Genomic DNA, 23940 nt, shown 5'->3' with positions numbered 1-23940 from the left:
AGATGAATGAGACACCATCTCTGCTCTAAGACTCAGGACAAATGAGTCCTAAGTATCACAGGGCTGGAATGGGTGTCTCTATGGGAAATAGGGGTGGGACAGGTGGGCCCTGTGCTTAGTGGGGACCCAGGGGAGAAAGATGGTGTCATCATAATTTGGAGGATCACTGGGGAAAGTGGTTGAGCTGAGTCTTGAAAGACAGGTGGTGCTTTCTGGGAAGAAATGGCGTGGGGTTCAGTAGAGGGTCATTTCTGGCAGATAGGGCCTTGTATGACAAGAAATTCTAGGGACTTCATATTGTCTGAAAGGCTTCAGTGAGGTTGGAGCTGATACATGATTTTGTCATTCTTCCATGCCTTGCTTCAAATGACCACAGAGGATCCTCTAACCAGGCATTCTACCGTTCTTCCTTTGCTATGTCCAGAAGGAGAAGAGGGAGGGCTCTCATTCTTTATGGCTTAGAGGTAGACCTCAGACCATGGGCTGAAAGTTGTGAAAAGGCAAATTCAAGTTCAATAATTAGGAAAAACATTTTAATGTTGGCTCCTTAAAATAGACTACATGGTGAGGTAATGAATTCCGTGGCAATCAGCGACTTGCCCAAGCACTCAAAGCTAGTTAGGCCAGCATTAGAATGCATACCTAGGGGGTCCTGACTGCAAAATACAGTGTTCTTTTTACCACCTAGAAGCTGGGTGTTGCTCCTACAAAACACCACAGAATTCTGAGCCTAGGACTAGACCTGAGCAGCTGGAAACATACAGACTTGCTGAGTGCCTTGCTTATTACTGCCATCATAACAAATAGCTGTCATTGAACAAACAGCAAGCCACGTCAGGTATTTCCTTTTATTAGCTCTTATAAGATTCCTGTTGGAAAGCTGAGAGGTCATGGAAACATTTGTCTACAACCTCCTTGAAGAATGTGGTGAGAAAAATATACATACATATGTATGTGTGTGTGTATATGTCTACTTTGTGATGAGTCTGAGGTTGTTTCCTGCTCTGAAGGGGCTCAGAAGTGCTTCTGGAGGGCAGACTGGATATTCTTCAGCAGGCCCCACTTAGCTCGGTTCTTCCCATGTCCATCTGGTGTTACCACCTGCAATCAGAAGCAAAGAGTCATGGCACCCAATAGACAACAGCTCCCAGTAGCCTGGGCCCTTCTGCATGTCAGACACTACACACATCATTTCATTAACTCCTCACGACAACCACAGTGGCTGTTGGTGCCACTTTATAGATGAAGAAGCTGAGGCTCAGAAGGATCAGGAAGCTTTCCCAAAGCCCCACAGCTACAGTGTCCTGGGATTGTGATTCCATAGGCTAGATCCTACTTCCTTTTAGGGTAGCTCATGTGACTAAGTGCTGATGACAGTGATGGGGCTGGACCGCAGGTGAGCTTCACCATAGAGGATCCCCTGTATCCTTCCTCAGCCATTAGAACTTGGTTCTGTCACAGCTTTTATCAGTTGTTAAGTTTCAGCTAATGCGTTTGACTTTCTTACCAGACCATGAGCACCTTGATTGGGGTGCGGGGGAAATGATAGTCTTTCATCTCTGTGGTCCCAACACTACTTATGGAAAAGAGAAGATTCTTAGAGAAGTATATGAACAGTGAATAGAACTATAATATAATATAATTTGTAAATCTGCCAGTTGTTTTCCTTTGATGCTAGCAGAAACACTTCATACTATCTTTAATTACAGTGAATGGCCAGTGCTACCTGAAAAAGAAAGACTGTACTGGGCACGAGGGGTAAGCAGAACCCTCCTAGAAATCTCACCAAGTTAGCTTAGATGTTGCCCTCCATGCCTTACCTTGAAGATACTGGGTTTCTTCACTACTGTGGTCTGGCAGCATTCCCATTCCTTCCCCCTAAATATTTATGGAGTGAGGTCAAGACCCAGGGATGAAAGACAGTCCGCTGGATCAATGGGCTCTGCTGAGGTGAATGAGGACTTGAGATAGAATGGGGGTGGGGTTTGGATGGTGAAGAGGAATGTTTATACAGGGCACAAAGTCTCTATGTACAAAGCTTTTAACCTTCTATATTTGTATATAAAGGGAAAGGGCAAAAACAAAGAAGCCAGACTCTTATTAGCATTATGCTGTCTACTTTTACAAAATTTTTGGTTTTAGAGAAGACAGGGCTGCATGCAAGGCAAAGGTCATATTATATACCTGATATTAGATTATCCATTGTTGAGTAGAAATGGAAATAATGCATAGAGATAACCCTGATAAAAGTAGTATAAATAATGTCCAAGATACACACAGAGTTATCAGAGGGCATGAGGAAGATGGAACGGTGTTACGAGGTGTTAGGAATTAACTCATAAATAGGAGATTGAGTTTTTGCTTTAAAATATAGTCAGAATCTTCAAAGATAAAGGCTGTATATGATATGTGAATGGAGCAGTGAGGATTGAGGTGTGTCTATGAAAAAGGGAATCAGGTAGAAAGAAGGACAGAAGAAACAGAAAAACAAAACTTGGAATATTAAAGAAATTGAAATGATAGTTGACATCTCTTCCCTGCCCCAAATGCCCCAGGCTCATATTGCTTTCCAGATGAATTCTACCAAACTCTTAAGAGTTATTCTAGAAAATAGAAGCGGAAAAAGTTTCCCAGCTCTTTTTCTGAAGGTTGTGAAATATTGATTCCAGAACCAGATAAAAACAATATAAGCAAAAAATTGAGCCCAATTCCCTTATAATTATAGATGCAATAAACCAAAATAAAATATGAGCTAACTGAAGTCAACTGTATTAAAAAGTAATACATCATGAACACACAGGATTTATTCCATGAATGGAAGTGGAATTTAGTATCAGAAAAATCAGTCAATGTAATTCACTTCATTAATAATGGCCTGAAGGAGAAAAATCATTTAATTACCTCAAATAATGCAAAAAATTTAATAAGTACCTATTTCTCAGAAACCTAGAAGTAGAAGTAATTTTCCTTAACTTAATAAGGATTATATACCATAAAAACTAAATAAAAAATAACTCAATGGAGAAACATTAATATCAGGAATAAGACAAGGATATCTACTAACACTGCCACAATTTTATGTATGACTCAAGGTTCTGGCCAAAGCCATAAGGAAAGAAAAATGAAATAGAATTGTGAGAATTGTAAGTAAACAGATAAAACCATCATTCTTTATAGGAGATAGGATCATATGCCTGGGAAAACAAGCAGAAATAGCAGATTGGGTCTCAGAATAGTAAGGAGAGTTTTTGAGATTGCTGGAATCAAGATTACCCTACAAACAGAAATAGTCTTTATTCTAAACCAGTCATCTATTAGAAAATATAATAAAATAACTTTTGTAATATCAACAGTCTGTAAACTATTTGGTTTATTTATTTATGGTATGCAACATGATGTTTTGACATATGTATACAAAGTAAAATAATTACTACAGACAGGCAAATTAGCATACCCACCATCTCACATAGTTATCTTTTTTTGTGTGTGTGAAAAGAGCACCTAAAATCTTAACAAATTTTCTATCAATACAATATTATTAACTGTAGCCCTCATGCTGTACGTTAGATCTCTAAATGATCTAGTTTAACCAGGAATATGTGCACCTATGTAGGAAAACTTAAACACCCCAGTAAAGAACATAGACTATGGTTTGAGTAAATGTTCAAACATATTACAAAAATACCATTTGTTTCCAAATTAATTTAGAAACACAATGCCTTCTGAATAAATTCTATCTGAATGTTTTCTAAGAATTCAAGTTACTCCAAAATGTATATGAAGAAATAAATTTCTATGATTAGCTAAATAATTTCTGAAAAAGAAAGAAGGATAATGGGCATACTTACCTTAGCAGTTCATAAAGACATGGCAGAAAGCTGAGGTTCAAAAATAATAAAACAAGTATGGTATTGATATAAGAGCAGAAATATAGACCCATGACATGTAATAGAGTCCTCAGAGACATATCCCTAAATATATGGAAACTGAATATAAAAGTGGCATTTCTGGCCAGGCGCGGTGGCTCACGCCTGTAATCCCAGCACTTTGGGAGGCCGAGGCGGGCGGATCACGAGGTCAGGAGTTAGAGACCATACTGGCTAACACGGTGAAATCCCGTGTCTACTAAAAATACAAAAATTTAGCCAGGCGTGGTGGCGGGCGCCTGTAGTCCCAGCTACTCGGGAGGCTGAGGCAGGAGAATGGCATGAACCCAGGAGGCGGAGCTTGCAGTGAGCCGAGATCGCGCCACTGCACTCCAGCCTGGGCGACAGAGCGAGACTCCGTCTCAAAACAAAACAAAAAACCAAAAAAACAAACAAACAAAAAAACCAAAAGTGGCATTTCCATTGTATAAATATGAAGAATAGATATTTCTTGGTAGATGGTATTGGGAAAACTGGTTTACTACATGGTGAAAAAGAACATCCCTACCTAGGACTACATAGGCAGAGTACATACATACATTTGATGCATACAAAGGCAGAGTCTGGATGGATTAAAGAGCTAAATTTGAAAGGTGAAACTGTAAATTTAATAAAAGAATATATAGAAGGTTATCTTTGTGATCTAATCCTAAGAAAAGACTTTTTAAATAAAACTTCAAAAGGTTAAGCCATAAAGAAAAAATAATTGATGATTTTGATTATATCAAAATTAAATATTTCTGCTATTTTATGAAGTACACTATGAACAAAGCTGATAGGCAAATGTCAGAAGAGAAGATAATACCAATGTCTAAAACCATTACCTAGAATATATAAGGACATCCTGCAAATCACCTAGAAAAAGAAAAATGCAATAGAAAAATGGGCGAAGGATATCAACAGATTCTTTACAGAAGAAGAAATCCTGAAAACTAACAAAAATATAAAATGAAATTTAAAATAATAAGGACATATCATTTTATGCCTACTGGGCTAGCAAAATAATAGAAAGCTGGATCTTGCTAAATGTAGGTGGGGCTTAGGGTATAGTGGCTCTAATCTATTCCTTATGGAAGTGTACATGGATGTGGTCAAATTAAGTACCCACATGTCAATGGCCTAGAAATTTCACTCATATGTATCTAATATGGGGCGAATTGCACCTGACCCCAAATTTATATGTCGAAGCCCTAACCCCCAGTACTTAGAGTGTGATTATATTCGGAGATAGGGCCTTTGAAGAGGTGATTTAATTAAAATGAGGCCATTAAAGTGGACCCTAATCCAACCTAACCAGTGTCTTTATAAGAAGAGGAAATTTAAACACGGAGAGGTATCACAATGTGTGTGCACAAAGGAAGGACTATGTGAGGAGACAGTGAGAAGGTGACCATCTGTAAACCAAGGAGAGAGGTCTCAGGAGAAACCAACCCTGCCAACATTTTGATCTCAGACTTCCAGCCTCGAGAACTCTGCAAAAACTAATTTCTGTTTAAGCCACCCAGTCTGTGGCATTTTCTTATGGAAGCCTTAGCAAACTAATCAATAACCCAGAGAACCCTTACACCCCTATGGCGTCCATAAGGTGACATATATAAGGCTGTTCACTGCAATATTATTGGAGGTCACCTGGGTGTCCATCCTGCCCGAAACAGACAGGTAACATATGGTGAACAAATGCACATTCTGAAAGATCAGGTGTTATCAGGAGTAAAAGACGAAATGCCCATAACAACATAGATGGATCATAAAAACACAGCATTTAAGAAAAAATGGTAAGAAACAAAGTAAGATATGTAACACAATGCTAATTGTGTAAATTAATAACACATTGAAAACAACAATGCAAATCATGGAAGAACACATAAAAACAAAAAGATACACATAAAACATATTAGAATGGATGTCACGCAAGGGAATATATAAATAAGAATAGGGCTTTGTATAGATCAGTGCTAATGATGGACCATGACTGAGGTGTATAATTAATTCAGACCTCTGTACATGAGGTTAAAAAGAAATCAGGTCCAGCATGATCCTAAATTATACTTGTTCCAGGATTCAAGCCTATCTATAGGGCAAGCAAAGGAAGGACCAACAGGGTTCTGCTTACATGAAAGGTCAGGAGCTCTTTGGAAAAGAATAAATCCTAAGGAGATAAAGAATGCAAACCATCTTGGTTTCATTTTAGGGCACGGAGTCACTGTGAGTGTGTGGGTGGCTGTGGGGTAGGCTTGGGTTAGTTATTTTGAGTGTGAAATAGTGGTGATCATTCAGATTGAATTACCTCCAACCCTAACCTTTGAAGGTGTGTGGCTCCAACCCTAATCTTTGAAGGTGTGTGGCTCAGCCTGAGAGTCTGCAGCAGGAAGAGGAAAAATCAGGAAGGGAATTTCATGATGGCCAGGCAGTCCTGCTGTGTGGCTGGGGTTTCAGCAGGAGCACAGGCTGAATAGGAAGACAGCAGCACTGCAGAGACTCAGGGCAGCTGGCAGGACTACTTCCTCAGCCACATCAGACACCGAGGGTGACTCTCAGTGCAGACTGAGAAGGGCTTTGAGAGGATGGTTGGGGACAGGGGTTGCTGCATTTCCTGAAGAGCTAACAGGGAAAGACCCAGAAAATTACCAATTTGTAACTATTGTTGGGCTTGAATTTTTACCTCCAAGTCTGATGTAACCTAGGACATCCACTTTACAGATTGCGGTAGACAGAATAATGGACCCCAGAGATGTCCATGTCCCAATCCCAGAACCTTTGAATATGTTAGGTTACACACATAGCAAATGGGAATTAAGGTTGCTAGTCAGCTGGTCTTTTTTTATTTTTTTGACATGGAGTCTCACTCTGTCACCCAGGCTGGAGTGCAGTGGCTTGATCTTGGCCCACTGCAACCTCTGCCTCCCAGACTTAAGCGAGTCTCATGCCTCAGCCTCCCAAGTAGCTGGGATGACAAGCACACACCACCACGCCCGGCTGACTTTTTTTTTATTTTTAGTAGAGACAGGATTTTGCCATGTTGCCCAGTCTGGTCTCAAACTCCTGGCTTCAAGAGATTCTCCTCCCTCAGCCTCCCAAAGTGGTGGGATTACAGGTGTGAGCCACTGCACCTGGCCCAGCTGGTCTTCAGGTAGGGAGACTAGCCTGAATTATCAGGTGGGCTCAATGCAGTCACAAGGGACCTTCAAGGTGGAAGATGGAGGTGGAACAGAACCAGAGAGATGCTAGTGTGAAAACTCAGCCCAATGTTGCTGGCTTTGAAGATTCAGGAAGGGGCATGAGGCTAGGAATGCGGGTGGCTTCTAGAAGCTGGGAAAAGCAAGGAAATGTATTCTCCCTCAGGCCCTTCAGAAGGAATGCAATATGGCTGACACAGATTTTACCCAGTGAGACCCATTTGGACTTCTTCAGAATTGTAAGGAAATAAATAATTTGTATTATTTAAACTACTAATTTGTTACAACAACAATAGGAGACTAATACACAGATAGGCAGTTAGATTTGTCATGGGAAGCTTTCATGGAAGTCAGCTGAGATATAAAGTCAGAGGGAGACAGTGAGTCCAAGTAAGGAGACTGTTTTCAGAAATGGGTATGATGGTCAACAGATATATTGAGGACCAGAGGAAGAGCAGGAGAAGAAACTGAGATCAACACGTACATGACTTACCTAAAAACACATTTCTCTACCCTTCAAAAATATTAATTAGGCCTTTTGATGTTAGAAGCTTTCAGCTAGGGACCATGAGCACAGAAGGGTGTGTAAGACCAACACCTATCCTCATGGACCTGAGCCTAGTGGAGTTGGGACTTGAATCCAGGTACACAAGACCAAATACAATGCTCTTTTCAATGCGTAATCTTGACTTTCAAAAAATAAAAGTTCAGCTCTCCTTGCTGTTGGCTTTGACATCATTCTCCCAGAGTAAAGTACTATGTCCCCAGGGCTGAGCCTACCCTGTTCCAGACTTAGTTCCATCTGATCATGGTGCAGGGGAACAAAGGACTGTGGGCTTGGATGCAGACCAAGGTGTCCACTCAACTCATCCTTCTATGAGGCCTCATTTTTCTTATCTGTAAAATGGAAGACACTTTGCTTCTTACAGCCTCATTTTTCTTATCTGTAAAATGGAAGCAATCACTTCCTCCTTTCCCAGTGGTTGGGATGATTAGTGATAATGAATATACCCCATCTGACATAAAAATGACCTTCAAATGGGACCTTTCAAAATCATTAAAGTTAATTTTCTTGCTGCATGTATTATACACCAAATAAATCTCTTAAAAATCAAGTCCTAGACTATGCAAATAAAATATAAAAGGTGTTATTTCACTTTTTAAAACAAAAATACGTGTGATAGAAATATTGCATTTTGGATAAGAAATGATCCTGCTGCCTCATTGCAACATTTTAAGTGAAACCTTTCAGGAACACCTGCATAGAACTGATGCCAAGGAAAAAATTTTGATTTTATAGGTAAGAAATGAAGTCATTACTTTTATGAAACTTTATAAATGTCATTCAAACACACATCTTATTTTCATTTGGTATTGAAGGCTTTACTTATGCAAATCATGACAAATGTTAAGGAAACCAGTGTTTCCTCTGGAATGCTAATATAACCACAAAGAAGGGAGGAAGAATTACTTCTGAAGGAAAAATCTATATTGCAGCTCCTCAAGTCAGATAAAAATGAAGCTTTCAGAAAACCTCATTAATTAGGGCTCTGCTCATTTAGATATTGTGTAAAAAAGAAAGGGACTGGAATGCATTTCCTTCTCTTACAGGGAGGGCAAATTAATCACATAAACACAATTTCAAGGGAAATGCTATTTTTTGACTGATTGTATAAAACACTTAACAGCTTTCAGGCATCTTATGGTACTTTGTAATTATTAATTTTATCAATTTATTTCTTCACTCTTTAATTTAGACATTCTTTATATGTTCATTTATTTGGTCACATTTTCACTCACATACTCATTCAATAACTATTAAGAACCGGCTATATGCAAAGTGCTGTGGTAAGCACTGTGGGAGAAAGAACCATGAATTAGATGTGAATTTTATTCTCAAGGAGTCCATAATTTCAGAAGGGCAACAAAAGCCTCTACCTAAGAAAAGCCAAGAGGGACTGAGATGGTAGACTGATGACATACTTTGGTATCTCCACCCGTTCTTTCCCTGGCATCTGAAAATAATAGATTACATATATATACTTTTAGCAACAGTACTGAGTGCCCTTCATGGGCAAGACAGTTTTGAGGAATTCCTAAAAACTGAGAAGGCAGATGAGATTAGATGGAAGGAAAAATCCATAGTCAAGAGACATGCAGATGTGGGGCAGCCATGGGCATTCCGTGCTCTGAAGAGAAGGGTATCAAGAATGAGAAGGGCTTTGGGGCAACTGAGCAGCAGTGTAATTGGCTGGAGGCTGGCAGGAGGAGTGGCTAGCAGGCTTCCCCATCTCACATCCTTCCTGTGCCAGGTTTGACCTATCTCTCTCTCTCTCTCTCTCTCTCTATCTATCTCTGTGTGTGTGTGTGTGTGTGTGTGTGTATGTATATGTGTGTGTGTGTCCATGGGTGCTGGACTCTATGAGGCAAAGCATGTCCCCCTGGGGCTGGCAACCAGGATGAGTAGTCCCACCCTAGGAGATTTGCTATTGGTATACTGACCACCCTTACTCCTGCTTTGCCTTTATTACTAGAGGTAGCAACCGCTCGGATTCTTTCCTCGAACATTTGACTAAGGAAACAGAGTATGGTTGGTCAGATGCTGTTGGGCATTGGAGCTTTAAGGTCACACAGAGGTTGGGCCATGACAATTCAAAACCATATACAAGCTGAATTTAAGGGAGCAGAAACTAAGGGCTAGCCAAAAATGGTGCAGATCCAGAGAGAAGCAAAGAGAATGAGAGTGAGAGAGAGAGAAGGAAGCAGGGAGAGAGAAAGAGAAGAGAAAGAGGGAGAGGGAGAGAAACTGATGACTCTCCAGTTCCCTTGGGTATCAGATCAGATGCATATCCTAGAAGTGGTCTCATGAGACTTCCTGTATCTTTGTCATAAATTTCTCTTTTCAAAAGCTGAAATGAATGGACTTTTTTGTTTTTTTGTTTTTTTGTTTTTTGCTTCTAAAGAATTCCTGATTAAGATGTAATCGACCTTGATTCCAAAGAACACCCTTATGGTTATATGGTAAGATAGCAGCTCTAGGCAGTCTTGGTATTTTTATTCTCTTTCTCCTTTTAATATCAATAAAATTATACTCATGAATGTGTATTCCCTGGAGATATAAAGAAGAGTAAGTCTTTCACAAAGAAGATAGGAATAACTTTGTCCTTTCTTTTTTGGAATGCACACTGACCTGCTTAGTGGCAGTTTCTCGACTTTCAGATGAACTATTGTTTTTAGTATAAATAGGTTCTAAATATTGCACTGGACATATTTTATAAAAATTATTGTGTGCCAGAAATTCAAATTTAACTGGGCATCCTGTATTTTCATTAGTTAAATCTGGCACCCCATCCTTGCCTGGGAATAGCACCTCATTTTTATCTTTCTCGTACCACAATTATTTCATGTCCTTCTCACACAACAATTATTTGTTTACTAGACCCTGAGCACCTTGAAGGCAGGGATTATGTTTATTTTCCTCTGAATCTCTGCATCTGTACACAATGCCTAGAACAAATGTTTTTGAATCAAATAGAACAATTCTCAGGCGTCATCTGCAAAGTCTGGTTGAGGCCAGCAGCCCTCTCTTTGGCCTCAAGTTAACAAATGTTCTGTGCTTAGAGGAAGAGTCCCATAGTGAGTTCTATAATCTCACGATCATCTTAACAGGGCCTCATCCAGAACCTACCATAGAAAAAAAAATCTGTCTGAGAAATAACGCACACAATACCTTGCAGATATCACTCCATTGCCCAGGACCATTATCATTGATGGCTCTAACTTTAAACACGTATTCTGTGTTGGGGGTCAGGTTGTGCAGCTCCAGATTTTGCTGCATTATGTCCCGAATTTGTCCACAGAGCTCCATTTGTACGTTGTTAGGAGGAGAAGTAATGACTTCATAGAATTCCATCTCAAAAGAGTCCACGTCTTCTGCTGGACATGTCCAGTAAACCTATGGAAGAAATGAACATACTGGTGTGGTACTAGTATACATCATTCAGCTTTCTTTCCCTTAAAGATTTGTGATGTTGACTATCTGTGGGGTGAGTTTAAGCTGACCCCATCCCCTGTAGCTACCGAGGACTTTTAATTAGACCATGCACAAGTCTTGGAAGACTGTGTGATGAGGCCTGGCATGATGGTTGTAATGAGTTTCACGAACAGAAGGTTTCTATTCTGTTACTGTCAGTTGACATGGAGGTGACAATTGTCCTCCTGCTTGAAAAATACCGAAAAATAGAGGGGAAGAAAAAAAACATCACTCATAATCTCAAAATTCAGTTAATTCATTATTATTTCTTTGCAATTTCAGAACACACACACACATACAAACATATATATATATATAAACTTAGATTATGTAGCTTTGATTTCTATTTTCTTTTACTTACGTTGTATGTTTTCCTAAATCATTAAAAATTCAGTAAACTACCATCTTTGAAATTTCTCCCAAAATAATTTAATCCTTCTATAGTTGAACATTTAGGTTGTTTCTAATTTTATACTCTAATAAATAAATGCTGTAATAAATACTGTTGGGCATAAATATTTGTCTGAATTTTTAATAATTTTCTTGGAAGAGATTCCTAGAACTAAAACTGAGTTTAAAAAATCTCTATGATATTAACAATACATATTGAAAAGGTACAACACTAAGTTTTAGAATATTTTCTATGCTAAAATCCTAAAGATTTGAGAGTGATGTTAACATAAACTTAATCTTCTGCATTGCTAAGCACTATGATTCCTGTATTAAGTCCATTCCATTATCCTAAAATATGAATAGATGATATTTTAAAATCAAATATCACTGTCTGGCAGTAGGTTTAGGTGTCCTCTTTCGACAGCAAATGACTTGACTGAGTTGTTTTGCGTAGGTCTCTTTTTTGAGCTCATCAGGGATGACTAATAGGTGGCATGGGGTGACTATTTTCCATGCCCAGGTATAGAGCAGATACTACCAATCCTCTGACTCCAGAGCAAGATCCTGCCAACTTCTCAAGAGGTCTCAATTGGTCAAGGAGATGAGACCCAGTGCTATACTTGAGGTAATAAGCATACACTATAGGCCTTGCTGATCTAGTATCAATTGGAAATGTAGTTCAGCTGCTCAGTTATGGGCATTGCTTATGTGAAGGGCAGAAACACTTCATCATGTCTATAGCTCATGGAGTGTTCTATCTTGCAAAGTATGGGTTGTTCTTTGTGTTAATTATAGACAATAAAACATAGATTGTGATGCATCAGGAGAATGGAAAAGTAAATCTTGGTCTGTATCTGGCCTTCATTTGTTAGATCCTTAATACTGAAGTGTAGTCTGTAGACAGCAGCATTGGCAGTACCTGGAAGTTTGTGAGAACCAGAATCTCAGGCCCCTTTGAAACCTACTAAAATAGAATCTGCATTTTAACAAGATCCCCAGGTGCACATCAATGTTTGAGAACTCAAGGATCTGAAAGTCTTTGGGAGTGTTCTCAGATTATGGGAGACAAAAGATGAGCTCTGCCACATGGGAGCAGGCCATGGGTTGACTCTAGGAAAAATCCAAGAGGAGGAAAGAGGCACTGTAATAGAATATTTAGTTGCATGTTAATTTTTTTCCTCCATAAACCTTAATAAAGTGTTCTACAAACAATTCAGTGTGGGTTCAGCTAGATTTGAAAGGTATGTTAAAGAAAAGGTCATTTGTTCATGTTGTCCATGTTAGGTCAAGAGGGTCAAAGGGAAGTCATGTCCCTTGAGGCCAGACAATGGCACTTACAGAGGTCTGTGATAGACCCCACTCTTCACTCTCTCCCTTCAAGGCGGGTTGAATCTCAGAAGAGTTGAAATTTCATTGGGGATGATCCTCCCAATTTTTCCAAATCATAGAGAGTCTGGATATTTGCTTTAGGAAAGGTAGCAATTTAAAGGAAACAGCTGATAGGTAATGGAGCCTGCATTTCTAAGTACAATTTCTGTGCTGTCTCTGTTACAGGCTTTCCTTTGGGAAACATTACACTGCCAAGTAGTGTCTTCAAATTACTTTGGTTCCCAAATTGGGTTCTCTTTCAGTTGAGAAGCTGCCTTTGCAGTGGAGGTAGGGCTTTCAGATATATTTACGATTATGAGTTAAATATATTGACTGTTTGGTTTAAGCTAATTTTGGGTTACTTAAGATTCCAGGAACTTATCCCTTTTGAATGGGATGACCACAAAGAGTCTAGAGGAGCAGATATGAGTGACCAGATCCTAGAGGTCAAAGAGGTAAGTGCAACCTTTCCTGACTACTCGCTTCTACTCTGTGCCCCACACCCTCCCACTTCCCCACTGGGCCCAGAACCTTTCTTACCTTGGCAGCTCTTGGGTACACCAGAGTCTGGTAGATAACAATTGGGCCTGGAGTCTTCACAGAGCCATCGTTGAATGAGTACCAGTTGTGGAAGCTGCTGCTGTTCTGTACAGACTGGCTGTCTGCTCCAGCACTCCAGTAGGTGTAGAGGCCGTCTGTGGGTTTGGCGGGGGTGGCTGACTGGGCTCTCCCACAGGCCTCCAGACCCACCTTGGCCTTCTCATCAGTGTTGCTGAAGGACAACATGGAGGAGCTTCGCTGATATATCTGCTGGTTGCCGAGGCTGTGGGTACTGAAAGTGACCTTCCTGGCAATCATTGTTTCTGAGTGCACGGGGTAGGGGGAGGGCAGCGAGTCCCCTGAGGAGCGTACCTTCTTGGGCCCTGTGGGGAAGAGCTCATGGATGGCACTGGAAAGCTCAACAAAGTCCAAGGGCATGTAGTTTATTGAGTGCAGCCGGAGCTGTGGGTCAGGCCTGTAGGTGGTCTGGATGCCATCCTCGATCTGGTCCACCAGGATCTTGGCTGACTGCAGGAATGCCACCTGGCCAGTCTCCTTCAGGGCTTCCTTGGAGTAGGCGATCAGACCATCCATCTCGTTCACTTTCATGGTTGTAACATACACATATTTTTCAATTTCCTTCTGCCTGGACATTTCTAGATTCTCTATCTGCTCCATGATGATCTTCTCTTTCTCCTGAAGAATGCTGCGCAACTTGAAAAAGCCATTTCTGATCTCTTTTCGCTTTGCCTCCTTGTCAGCTTTAAAACTGTTTTTTAAGATGTTGAATTCCATTAGGTCATTATCAATTTCATATCGGACTGCAAAAATGCCAAGTTAGTTACTTTTAAAATTTTCATCTCCCCAGGTGTCAAAGTCAGTAGCAAACTAGAACAAATTACCCTAGGCTCCAAGGAGGTGAATGAAGAGGGAGGGAAGGCACTTGTAGTTGGGCTGAAACAGGCTGGAATAGGTTTATGAAATGAATTTGGTCCTCCTTAGTACACCCTTCCCCTTCTTCCCCCTCTGATCCTTCTCTGGGATATTTCTATCTTGTAACAGTAATCCCTATGGCCTTGGGTCTGAGACTGGAAGTTCAAGCCCACCCTTGATATTGGTCTTTACCGGATTTCAGTTGTCTGCAAGTTGGACTTGAGAAGAGGTGAAGTCACAAAGTGACTGGTGCCTGCTTTTCCCTGTAGGAAACCTAAGTTTTGCAGTGGTAAGAAGAAGAACTAAGTTTCGGCCGACTACTTCTAAAGGTTGTCTTGCATCATTCGCTAAGCCTCCAGCCCTATACAAGAGTGGGAAATCAGCAAAGCTTCCCTTCATTGAGGTGGCTCTCTTAGATGCCCTTTTCCCCCCTTTGTCCCTCTTGTGGTTCAGCTATGTCACTTCTCTTTGCCTTTCCCCCACTCCTTTCAAAAAAGACTCTGCTGTCATACTTCAAGGAAAACCAGTTTACCCTGTGTCGCCTCATATGGCATTTGGATTTTAAGTTCACTCAGTCATTCAACAAACATTTACTGGAGCCCTGTTACATGCCATGTATCTTTTAGGCACTAAGAATATGGATATGATTATGAGAGGGCATCTGTGCTCAAGGTATGAATAAATCCAAAGATACTACAGTTTAAGGATGCTATGGCAGGGTAAGCACGTGGCACATCTCTATCTGTGAAATGAGCTTTATATGAAAGGTGAAATGAATACCTTTGTTAGCTTTAAAGGATTTGAGGCATTAAGGAGCAATTTGAAGAATGTCAACCTTCTGTGGTCTATGCTACGGGTAAGGTTCTTCTCATGAAAGGTAAACTCTTCAGTGAATTGATGGGCAATAATCCTTACCAAATTTTACTCAGGAGTGGGGATGACTAGCTATTTTTGCACTTGGTTCATAACATTATCCTGGGTTCAGAGGAAGCTGGACTTCTGTGAGTGGTGGTCATTGTAACAAGGGTGTGCACTTGAATATGGGAAACCCTAGTGTTCTGTCAGATCATGAGAACAGGGACCACATTACCACTATGACTATGGTGTGTAGAGGTGAGCAAATGTATTTGTTGAGTAAAAGCCATTCTTTCCTGTCTTCTAACATCTCATTGGTGAATGCCAGCAGTGTCACTCTCTGGCTAACTCCCTGAAGCCCCAGTGTTTTCTTGCCACCTCCTTCCTCACACTGGCTCAGAAAAGATGAGGTGATGCAGGTGAGACTGAAAGGGAAACTACCAGGGTGCGATTTCAGTGCTGAGAAGTGCTTCTTGCCTTCCCCAATGCACTGTGACTATGGCAGCCAGAATTCTACTTTGCGCATTATTTTCTTTGACTATTCAATAGTTACCTACTGTTAAAGATACTTGGATAGGAAATTTCTTGCTGCATTAGGGATTGATTAGGCTTATGTAGAGCAAAGTCCTGAGAAGGAGGATAAAAATTTCTTAGATGAGAGGAAAAAGGCATCTCCAGGAGGAGAAAAAAGACAGAGGAAGCCAGAAATGTCCCACCCCAAACCTCTGCAAATATGAAACCTCTGCAAGAGCTGATTTTAAAGCAAAGTCAAATCAAGGTCTCTTTTAGGCAATACACTTAAAACTAGTTGTTATTTATTAAACACTTTTTATGGACCAGATCCATGTGTTTTTATCTATCACATATATCTTCTTACAATGAAGATATTGTTTCCACTTATAGATGAAAAAGCTTGAGGCCCTGGGAAGTTAAGTGACTGTACAGTGTTACACATCAGGTAAATGGGAGAAACTAGGCTCTGTCCCTAATTCTATTTGTCTAGCTCCAAACTAGGTTCTTAGTTGTTTCAGCTGTGGCTCTCAGCCCTCTCTGAGTACCAGAATAACCTGAGTGAGTGTTAAAAAAACTCTTCTCTTGGACTCATCTGCTAAGATTCTGAATCAATGGGCCTGTATTGGGGCTCAGGAAGCCAGGTGAGGCAGTTTTCAGTGAGGTTTAGAATCGAACCCAGAGAATCTCCTGGGATCATGATAAAGATGCAGATTCTGATGCACTAGGCTTGGGGTGGGTCCTGAGATTCTGCATTTCTAACAAGCTCTCAGGTGATGCCAATGCTACTGGTCCTTGAACCATAGTTTGAGTGGCAGGGACCTAAACTTTTGAGCTCCCTTTATTTCAGTGGTTCTCGACCATGGCTGCACCATAGAATCACATGAGGAGTTTTTTAAAATTCCATCTTGCTGAGACTGCACCTCTATGTGGATGGGACAGGGCCATCAGTTTTTAGTAAAGCTTCTAGAATGGATCTTCTCTCTAGGTCCCCCAGTTTCTCAATGTGTATTCCCAGATCACTTGCTTTTGAATAACCTGGAGATCTGTTTAGAATGCCAATTTATGGTACCTCCCAGAAAAGTGAATCAAATGCTCACGAACAAGTTTGAACCCTGGTTAAAAAAATTTTGTGTGTCTGTTTCTTCAGCAAGGATGAAAGGTTAAATTCTTTACTTATAGCTAATATCTTATTTACCAATTATCCCTTTTTCCCTTTCCAACTGCTGGGTTCCCTGGAATTTGGACAGGCATTTTCCCCCCCACCTTGAATTGAGCTTTGTTGTCTGCTCAAATTTTAGGTGCCCTGGACTCAGAAAACTATCCTAAGTTTCTCACGTGTTAAGGACAAGTTTCCCTACAGAGGGATGGAAGGCACAGTAGGTTGTAGGCGGCAGTGCCTTCACCATGCTGAGGCCCCAAAGAATCCAGCCAAGCCCTGGCCTAGGGAGGCAGTGAGTCCCACCTTCAGAAAACCCTTTTGGAACCAACAGTTCTACCATTTTCTTGGTAATGTGGTTCCTGCAGGGTTCCTTTAATATGAAGTCTTCCGTGGTGGTGGTTCCAAAATTAAATAAATGTCAATTGACAAGCAAGGTTTCCAGGTATGTGGCAATTGAGAAAAATTAAGGTATTCCTGAAGCTACTGAGAGGTCCAGGGTGATGTGGTCATTAGCAAAGCCTGTTTCTGACCCACCTTTACATCCAATGGGACCTTTCTGTGCAGGTCAAGGAAAAGCTGCCTCCCTCCCAAATGTGTAGGCCTATCTGAATGATGGAGACTAACAGATCTGACAAAGAGAAAGGCCTGGGTTGATCTGGTGCACTTTGGTAACTGACTGTAGGCCACTCCTTAATGAAACAGACCATGGATGGTAGTAGTGGTTCCCCTTCCCTCCCCTTCAATCTCTTCATCTTCAGATTCTGGTCACTGCTTAGCACAAAGTAGATTGTCAAATGAATGTTGTGGAATTAATGATAGGCACTGGAGTCAAATAGACTGCATCTGCCACTTATTAGCTCCCTGTCCTAATTTTTTTTTTGAACCACAGTTGTCTTATCCATGGAGGACATTTTAATGCCTGTACTGTAGCATTATTGAGATTAGACAAAATGTGCTCCACAGGCCTGAGTAAAGTTGACCTTTATACAAGGAACTATTCCTGGGGGTAAAGGGCACTAAAGGGATCTTTTGGATTCTCATGTCTGACGAGGTAGAGACATACCCAGAAATTATGGGGCTGTTTGTTGAATCCTGTGAAATATTATTATACTTGGTTTTGTCCCTGAAACCAGAAATTATGGGCTCTTTGCTGAATCCTGTGAAATACTCTTATGCTTGTTTCCATCACTGAAACCATCATTGAAATATTATTTCACTTAAAGCAATATTATATGTAACAATATAAAACAACCAAATCCCCATGAACAAGCATGCAGAGGAAAAATAAGCTGTTGACTAGAATGCTATTGGCTAGTTAAGAGTTGTCCCTGTTGTTATATGTTTGCTGCCAGTTTATTTACTTTGGCATCTGCAAGTTTTGGAAAAAATTCATGGAGGGAAATTTAACATTGAGATAATTCTCAGCACTGACTTAATTATCTCCCCCTGCATATTTAGGAAAACCAAAGAGATCCAACAGTGACAGAACACCTTAGAACGTCACAGAACGTCAGTATACTATAGGATCAAAGTCTTCATTTTCCAAAGGAGAAAATGAGACCTGAGGACATGAAGATTATAATCAAGATTATAGAATCTTTATGCACTTGTCATATGACTTTTTGCATGCTTTACATAGGGGAACTCACTTAATCCTCATGGCAACCCAGTGAGGGGGTCACTACTATTCCCCTGTTTCATAGGTGAGAAAAGCAAGGCACGGGGAAGTTAAGTGGCTGGTGGTGGTTGCCAGGAGCGGACACCAGGATAGTGACTTGCAGGGTAGCACAGTGTTTCCTGGTGCCTTGATTGCTCCACTAGGTGGAATCTGTTAAGGCACTCACTTAACAGATTGCCCCACGCCATCTTCCCCATGTGTTCCTGAACTAGAAGTTAGGCTGAAGGAGTGGAAAAGGGGAGGACCTGCTTTGAACTTGGCGATGGCGCTGAAGAGTGAGGCGGCCCTCTCGGAGCAGGCGTCGATGAGGCTAATGGTGTCGTGGCCATTGTGGAAAGAGAACTTGCAGAAGGTGCAGAGCAATTCGTTGTCATTGCGGCAGTACTCGATGATGCGGCTAGATGGGTGGTGGATGCAGATCCTCTCGTCCAGTTCCTCGGCGCTGGTGTCCACAAAGACGTGGTCTTGCATGGCCACATCTGAGTGGAAGGCCTTGAGGCAGTCGTTGCACAGGTTGAGGCGGCAGGTGATGCAGCGCTTGTAAGCGACGCGCCTGTTACGGCAGACCTGGCAGAGGATGGGCCCGGAGGAGCGGTCAAAGCGCCACTTGAGGTAGCCGTGCTCCTGCATGTAGCGCTTGGTGAGACGCCCGTGCAGGTAGTTCTCGGGCAGCTGCATCTTGTTGCTGTAGGGCATGCAGTGCGAGCGGTCGCACACTGGGCAGATGAGGATGAAGAAGTTCTCGGTGACCTCGGCGTGCTTCTGCAGCTGCCGCAGGCACTTCTCGCACAGGCTGTGGTTGCAGGGCAGCATGAATGAGTGCAGGCGCAGCCGGCTGCACATGGGGCAATTGAGGTGGTTCACCAGGTGACTGTTGGCTGGTATTGACTTTACTTCATCCACCTGGGTATCGCTGCGCCCAGTGCGCAGGGCAGTCTTGGAGCTGAAAGGAGAAGCAAAGGCAGGGTTTCAGGAGGCAGGCTCAAGAGCTTGCTCTGCTTCTCTACCTCTGAAAGAACTCTTGGTTCCTGAGGGGCAGTCTAGTGTGGTGGTGAGGAGCCTGAGCTGGGCGCTAAGGTGCCTGCGTTCTCAATCTGTCTCCACCGTTTTTCAGCGGGGTGACCTCAGGTAAGCCAGTTAACCTCTCGGCCTGTTTCCTTGTTATAAAATTAGTACCTATGTCATAGAGTTTCTTGAGAAGATTAAAATTGAGTTTAATACTTGTATGGACTAAGAGCAGTCCGTGGTACACAGCCAGTGTGCTGAGACTGCTTGTTGTTATTAAGCAAAGGAAAAGCAGCAGAGACTGGCGTTGTCAGCTAGGCCTTGGTGTTCGGTTGAACATCGGTAATATCAAAACACAATGTCAGACAAGGCCACTTTGTGACTTTGATGGATCAAAGCAGAAACAAGACCACTTAATAATGTTTGGACTCCGACAAGAACGTTGTCTAAATCACAAAAATGACCCAAAGCCCCCGATCCTGGTTGATTTTTTTTTTTAACCAAAAAACCTAGTTGATTTTTTTTTTTTAACAACTTTTGGGTCACTCTGTTCTTCCTACCTTCTAGATAAGATTTATTAAGATATTCAATAGATTTACTCCCGTGTCCTTACCTAACATGAGCCCAAATCCTGTAATAACTTTTCAAGGTACCTTACACTTTCCCATGCTTTATATTCTCACTTGTTGCAATGAGTCAATAAATTCAATCTTGTCCAACTACAGGTGTGTTCTCAGTGTTTTTTTTTTTTTCCTGGAGGACATTGACATTATTTATTGTACATAGATGGAACACAGAGCAAGTCTGTACCTGAGCTAAGCCTAGAACCTGTGTGATCTGCCAACCAGAGCAATAGGTAATGGTAATGGATCTGGGCTTTAGAGGCAGAATGTATGTGATAAAAAATACACCACTTTACAGTTGTACCTTCTCAGATGTTTTTTTAAACCTCTCTCATGTTCAGTTTTCTCAACTATAAGTCAAAGCTCACAGTACTACTTGCTTTGTGAGGTTTTTATAAAGTCTAAAAGATAATCCATGTAAGTGCTTAACTGCTGGTACATAGTAAGCATTCAATAAATGTGGCCACTATAATTACACCCCTTTGCTACTAGCCAGCTTATGTCTGCAGTAGAGAGAAATCATAGTACAGGAAAATGGTGGCCAAGTCTGTGAAAAGTATGTGCTTCTACTGTTTCATTTATGTATGTTAAGGCTCTCCATTTGTCTAATGCCTGAGGCTGATTTCATATATTTAATCGTAAGAGCTATGGCGTAAAAGCATACTTGTAAAATTCAAGTACCTGTTCTAAGAACTTAAAATCAGCAAATGTAGTGTATAAAAATAAATGAAATAGCTGTGGGAATGGAGGTGTAAATAGGCACACAATTTGCTGCTATTGCTATCTCCTCTGTTTGCATAATAATATTTGGATACTAATCTTGACATTGCGGCTGTGTTCCTTTTTGCTTTTGTCTTCTTGCATTCCTTATGTGTCCCTGTCTTCCCCGCTCCCTTGGCCAGGAGACTATGTCTGAGTCCTGACAGTCACAGGTGCTTCCCAAGTATATTGGAATGGAGTGGCCCTGTGGTGACAGAGAATGCTCCCTGTGTAGATTAAGGCACCTGGAAAATTTGTCCCTTAGCGATCTGGGAGCTCTAGGCATGCTGGCCTCGATGTTCTCAGCTCTATTTCCTCTCTGCTTTCCCAGATTCCTGCATGGGTCCTGAAGGGATCACCTCACCTGGTGGTACAGGTTAATTGTCCATGTAGTGCCTGGATGGACTTTAGTTTGCTTAAAAAAGTAAGGCCTGGAGAATCAAGGTATAATATAAAGAGAGGCTGTTATGAGGCCTTCACAGGAGGTATCTCTACTAGGAAGCTCATGAACTAGCATTTTCACAAAAAAGAAGAAGGGGGGGAGGGAGGTGTTGGAGGATGAGAAAGAGGTCTCAGGGCTAAGAGACAGGTATTTATGGCCTAGGGAGCTGTGTTAGAGGTGAAAAAGGAAGTGAGAAAAAGATTAAGATGGAGAGGGATGAATGAGACCAGAGTGAGGCAGGACAAGTAAGGTGCTGAGCAGAAGGTGGTGATGAGAAGCAGGGGAGGCAGAGGGTCAGAAGCCAGGAGAGAGGCCAGATTGAAGAAAAGCACCCAGAGCCGACCTCCTAACACTTGTGGTAGCATCCCTGCCCATCCTCCAAAAGCCTCAGGCTTGGATGGGGCATTCAGTGGCCATGGTTCCATTTCAAAACAGTCATCAAGCCCAGCGCTATTATCTTCTTGCTGAGATATCCTGTCTCTGCTCCTCTGCACAGCCCCCTCTCTCTCCCAAAATCAGGCCTGTTCTTGCACCTGGATTCTTACTGTACCACCTGTCAAATCTCCGGGCTTCCCTTCTAGCCTCCTGCAGGCCATTCTGCACATTAGAATCACCTGAAGCGGGGTGGGGGGGGGGGGTTGATGCTAATTAATTCAGATGCTCAGATGGTACCCCAGACCAATAAAATCAATGTTTCGGGGGGTGGGGATCAGGCATCAGTAATTTTAAAAGATCCCCAGGTGACTTCAATGCACAATAACGTTGGGGAGCTACTGAGCCTAAGGCATTTTCCTAAAGCACCAATATTATCCCTTTCCTGTTGAAATGGGCTCAGAGGTTCAGTTGCTGTTGCACAGAGAATGAGGTAGTTGAGAAAGGAGTGTGGACACAATTTTCCATGTTTTAGGATTTCTAGACTTGCATCGAGAATCCCTGGATTTCCTATTTATGCAAACACCATGAGAGGGTCATGGGTGGAGAGCTATGTTTGTTAAGCATCTACTAAATGTTTAATTGCAAGATGGATAATATCTTTCCCCTGAATTCACCAAACCTTTGCTCGCAGAATTGCTTTTCCAGGCTTGAAAGCCTTCAAACTGGCCTTCCATTTTTCTGCCTCTTCTAATCCTGTCATCTTATGGTGCTGTCATCTTTCCCCTTCTAAGAAGTGTGCTCTTACTACTTCAGACTCCCCTCATGTGTGACTTAAAAAGACTGGTTTGGTAGAGCAGGTGAGGATAATGTAGGACCTGATATGAAGGGTTAGCACTCCAAATGAATAATTGAGACCCTAAGTACTATGACTTCTGGATGGGAAAAAGAAGGTAGTAGGAGTTCATGGATGTATGGGGTATTTAGATGGTCCGCAGGGTCAAAAGTGCCCCATAGAAGTTCTTACTTTTCCATTAAATGTTGCAGGTATTAAGAGTTCATAGGAAGAGAAAGAGCAATTTATATTTTTATATCACATACAGATTACAAAGCACATACATTAATCCTTACATCTACAATATCATGGGGGGGGGGTATTGTCTCCATTTTGCAATACAGCATTTTAAAGTTAAGATCCCAAATTTTAGGTTCCAGTCCTGACTCTGTATCTTTCCAGCTGTGTGATCCTGGGGCTACTTCTCAAAGGATCAGTTTCCTCATGGAAACAGTGGACTTAGGGTGAGGGGTTAGCTGGGGTCATGCATGAAGTGCCTGGCAAGTTCCTTAAGCACTAAGTATTAGCTATTACTGTTTTGTACAGATGAGAGAGTTGGGGTTCAGAAGAGTGAAGTGCTCATTTATATAGTTAATGGCGCTTAGATTTGGAGCTCATGGTCTACATACATAGTGACCATTTAGGATACAATTAATTGCTACAAAATTCTTGGCTCCTCCTTTTAGATAAGGAAATGAACTCAGAGGCTCACTGGCCTGCCCTGTAGACTTCACAGCTGGCAAGTGGTCCCTAGTTTTCATGAGCCAATGCGGCCCCACATCCGGTGCCTGGCACTTACGAGGTATGGATGTTCCTGAGGCGGCCCTTGTGGAAAGTGATGATGGTATTGCGGCAGCAGCGGCTCTCATAGTAGTAGCAGTTGAGATTGCTGCTGGCTGTGCAGCAGCACTTACAGTTGGGATCATTGGCCCAAGAGCAGCAACACCAATGGCAGTTGGGGCTCTCAGAACAGGTGCAGTGGCAGAACTGGCAGTTCCGCTCATCTTTGTAAGGGCAGGGGAAGCAGGTGCAGTTCCGCTCTGAGGTGAAGATGAACTTGCAGCACAGACAGGAGCATAACTGAGGACAACATCTCTGCCATGTACAACATGGACAACAAATGCACATAGCAGTTTCCATGGTGCCTACATGATTACCACCGGCCTCCCAGGACTCTTGATGCCTCCTCTACCAGAATACTGCTATCAGTTCTCCAGTGGAGGAGTCCTTCCTCCCATTCGTGAGGCCGTCAGCTTGAGAGTTGCAAGAAGTTGGCTGTTATGAGGACTTCACAGCTGGTGTCCCTACCAGGAAGCTCATAGGCTGGCAT

At 41.9% G+C, this 23940-nt stretch overlaps 1 protein-coding gene across 2 annotated transcripts; it reads right to left on the bottom strand.

The window, feature by feature from the left end:
- Positions 1 to 830: 830 nt before the first annotated feature.
- Positions 831 to 23916, bottom strand: TRIM42 (tripartite motif containing 42). 2 transcript variants are annotated; one of them, XM_004037754.5, is made up of 5 exons: positions 23410 to 23916; positions 18820 to 19517; positions 13437 to 14257; positions 10833 to 11057; positions 831 to 1101 (listed from the first exon to the last, which is right to left on the bottom strand). In XM_004037754.5, exons 1-5 carry the CDS (start codon positions 23748 to 23750, stop codon positions 1015 to 1017), a joined length of 2172 nt encoding a protein of 723 aa, XP_004037802.4. In that variant the 5' UTR covers positions 23751 to 23916; the 3' UTR covers positions 831 to 1014. The 2 variants fall into 2 exon arrangements, with proteins under 2 accessions (XP_004037802.4, XP_055239038.2); XM_055383063.2 differs by lacking the exon at positions 831 to 1101 and having other exon boundaries at positions 10837 to 11077; positions 23410 to 23908.
- Positions 23917 to 23940: the final 24 nt, after the last annotated feature.

The sequence above is a fragment of the Gorilla gorilla genome, chromosome 2 (genome assembly GCF_029281585.2).
Source record: "Gorilla gorilla gorilla isolate KB3781 chromosome 2, NHGRI_mGorGor1-v2.1_pri, whole genome shotgun sequence".
Lineage (NCBI taxonomy): Eukaryota > Metazoa > Chordata > Mammalia > Primates > Hominidae > Gorilla > Gorilla gorilla.
The sequence above is the reverse complement of the archived record's forward strand: the minus strand, read 5'-3'. Positions and strand labels throughout refer to the sequence as shown.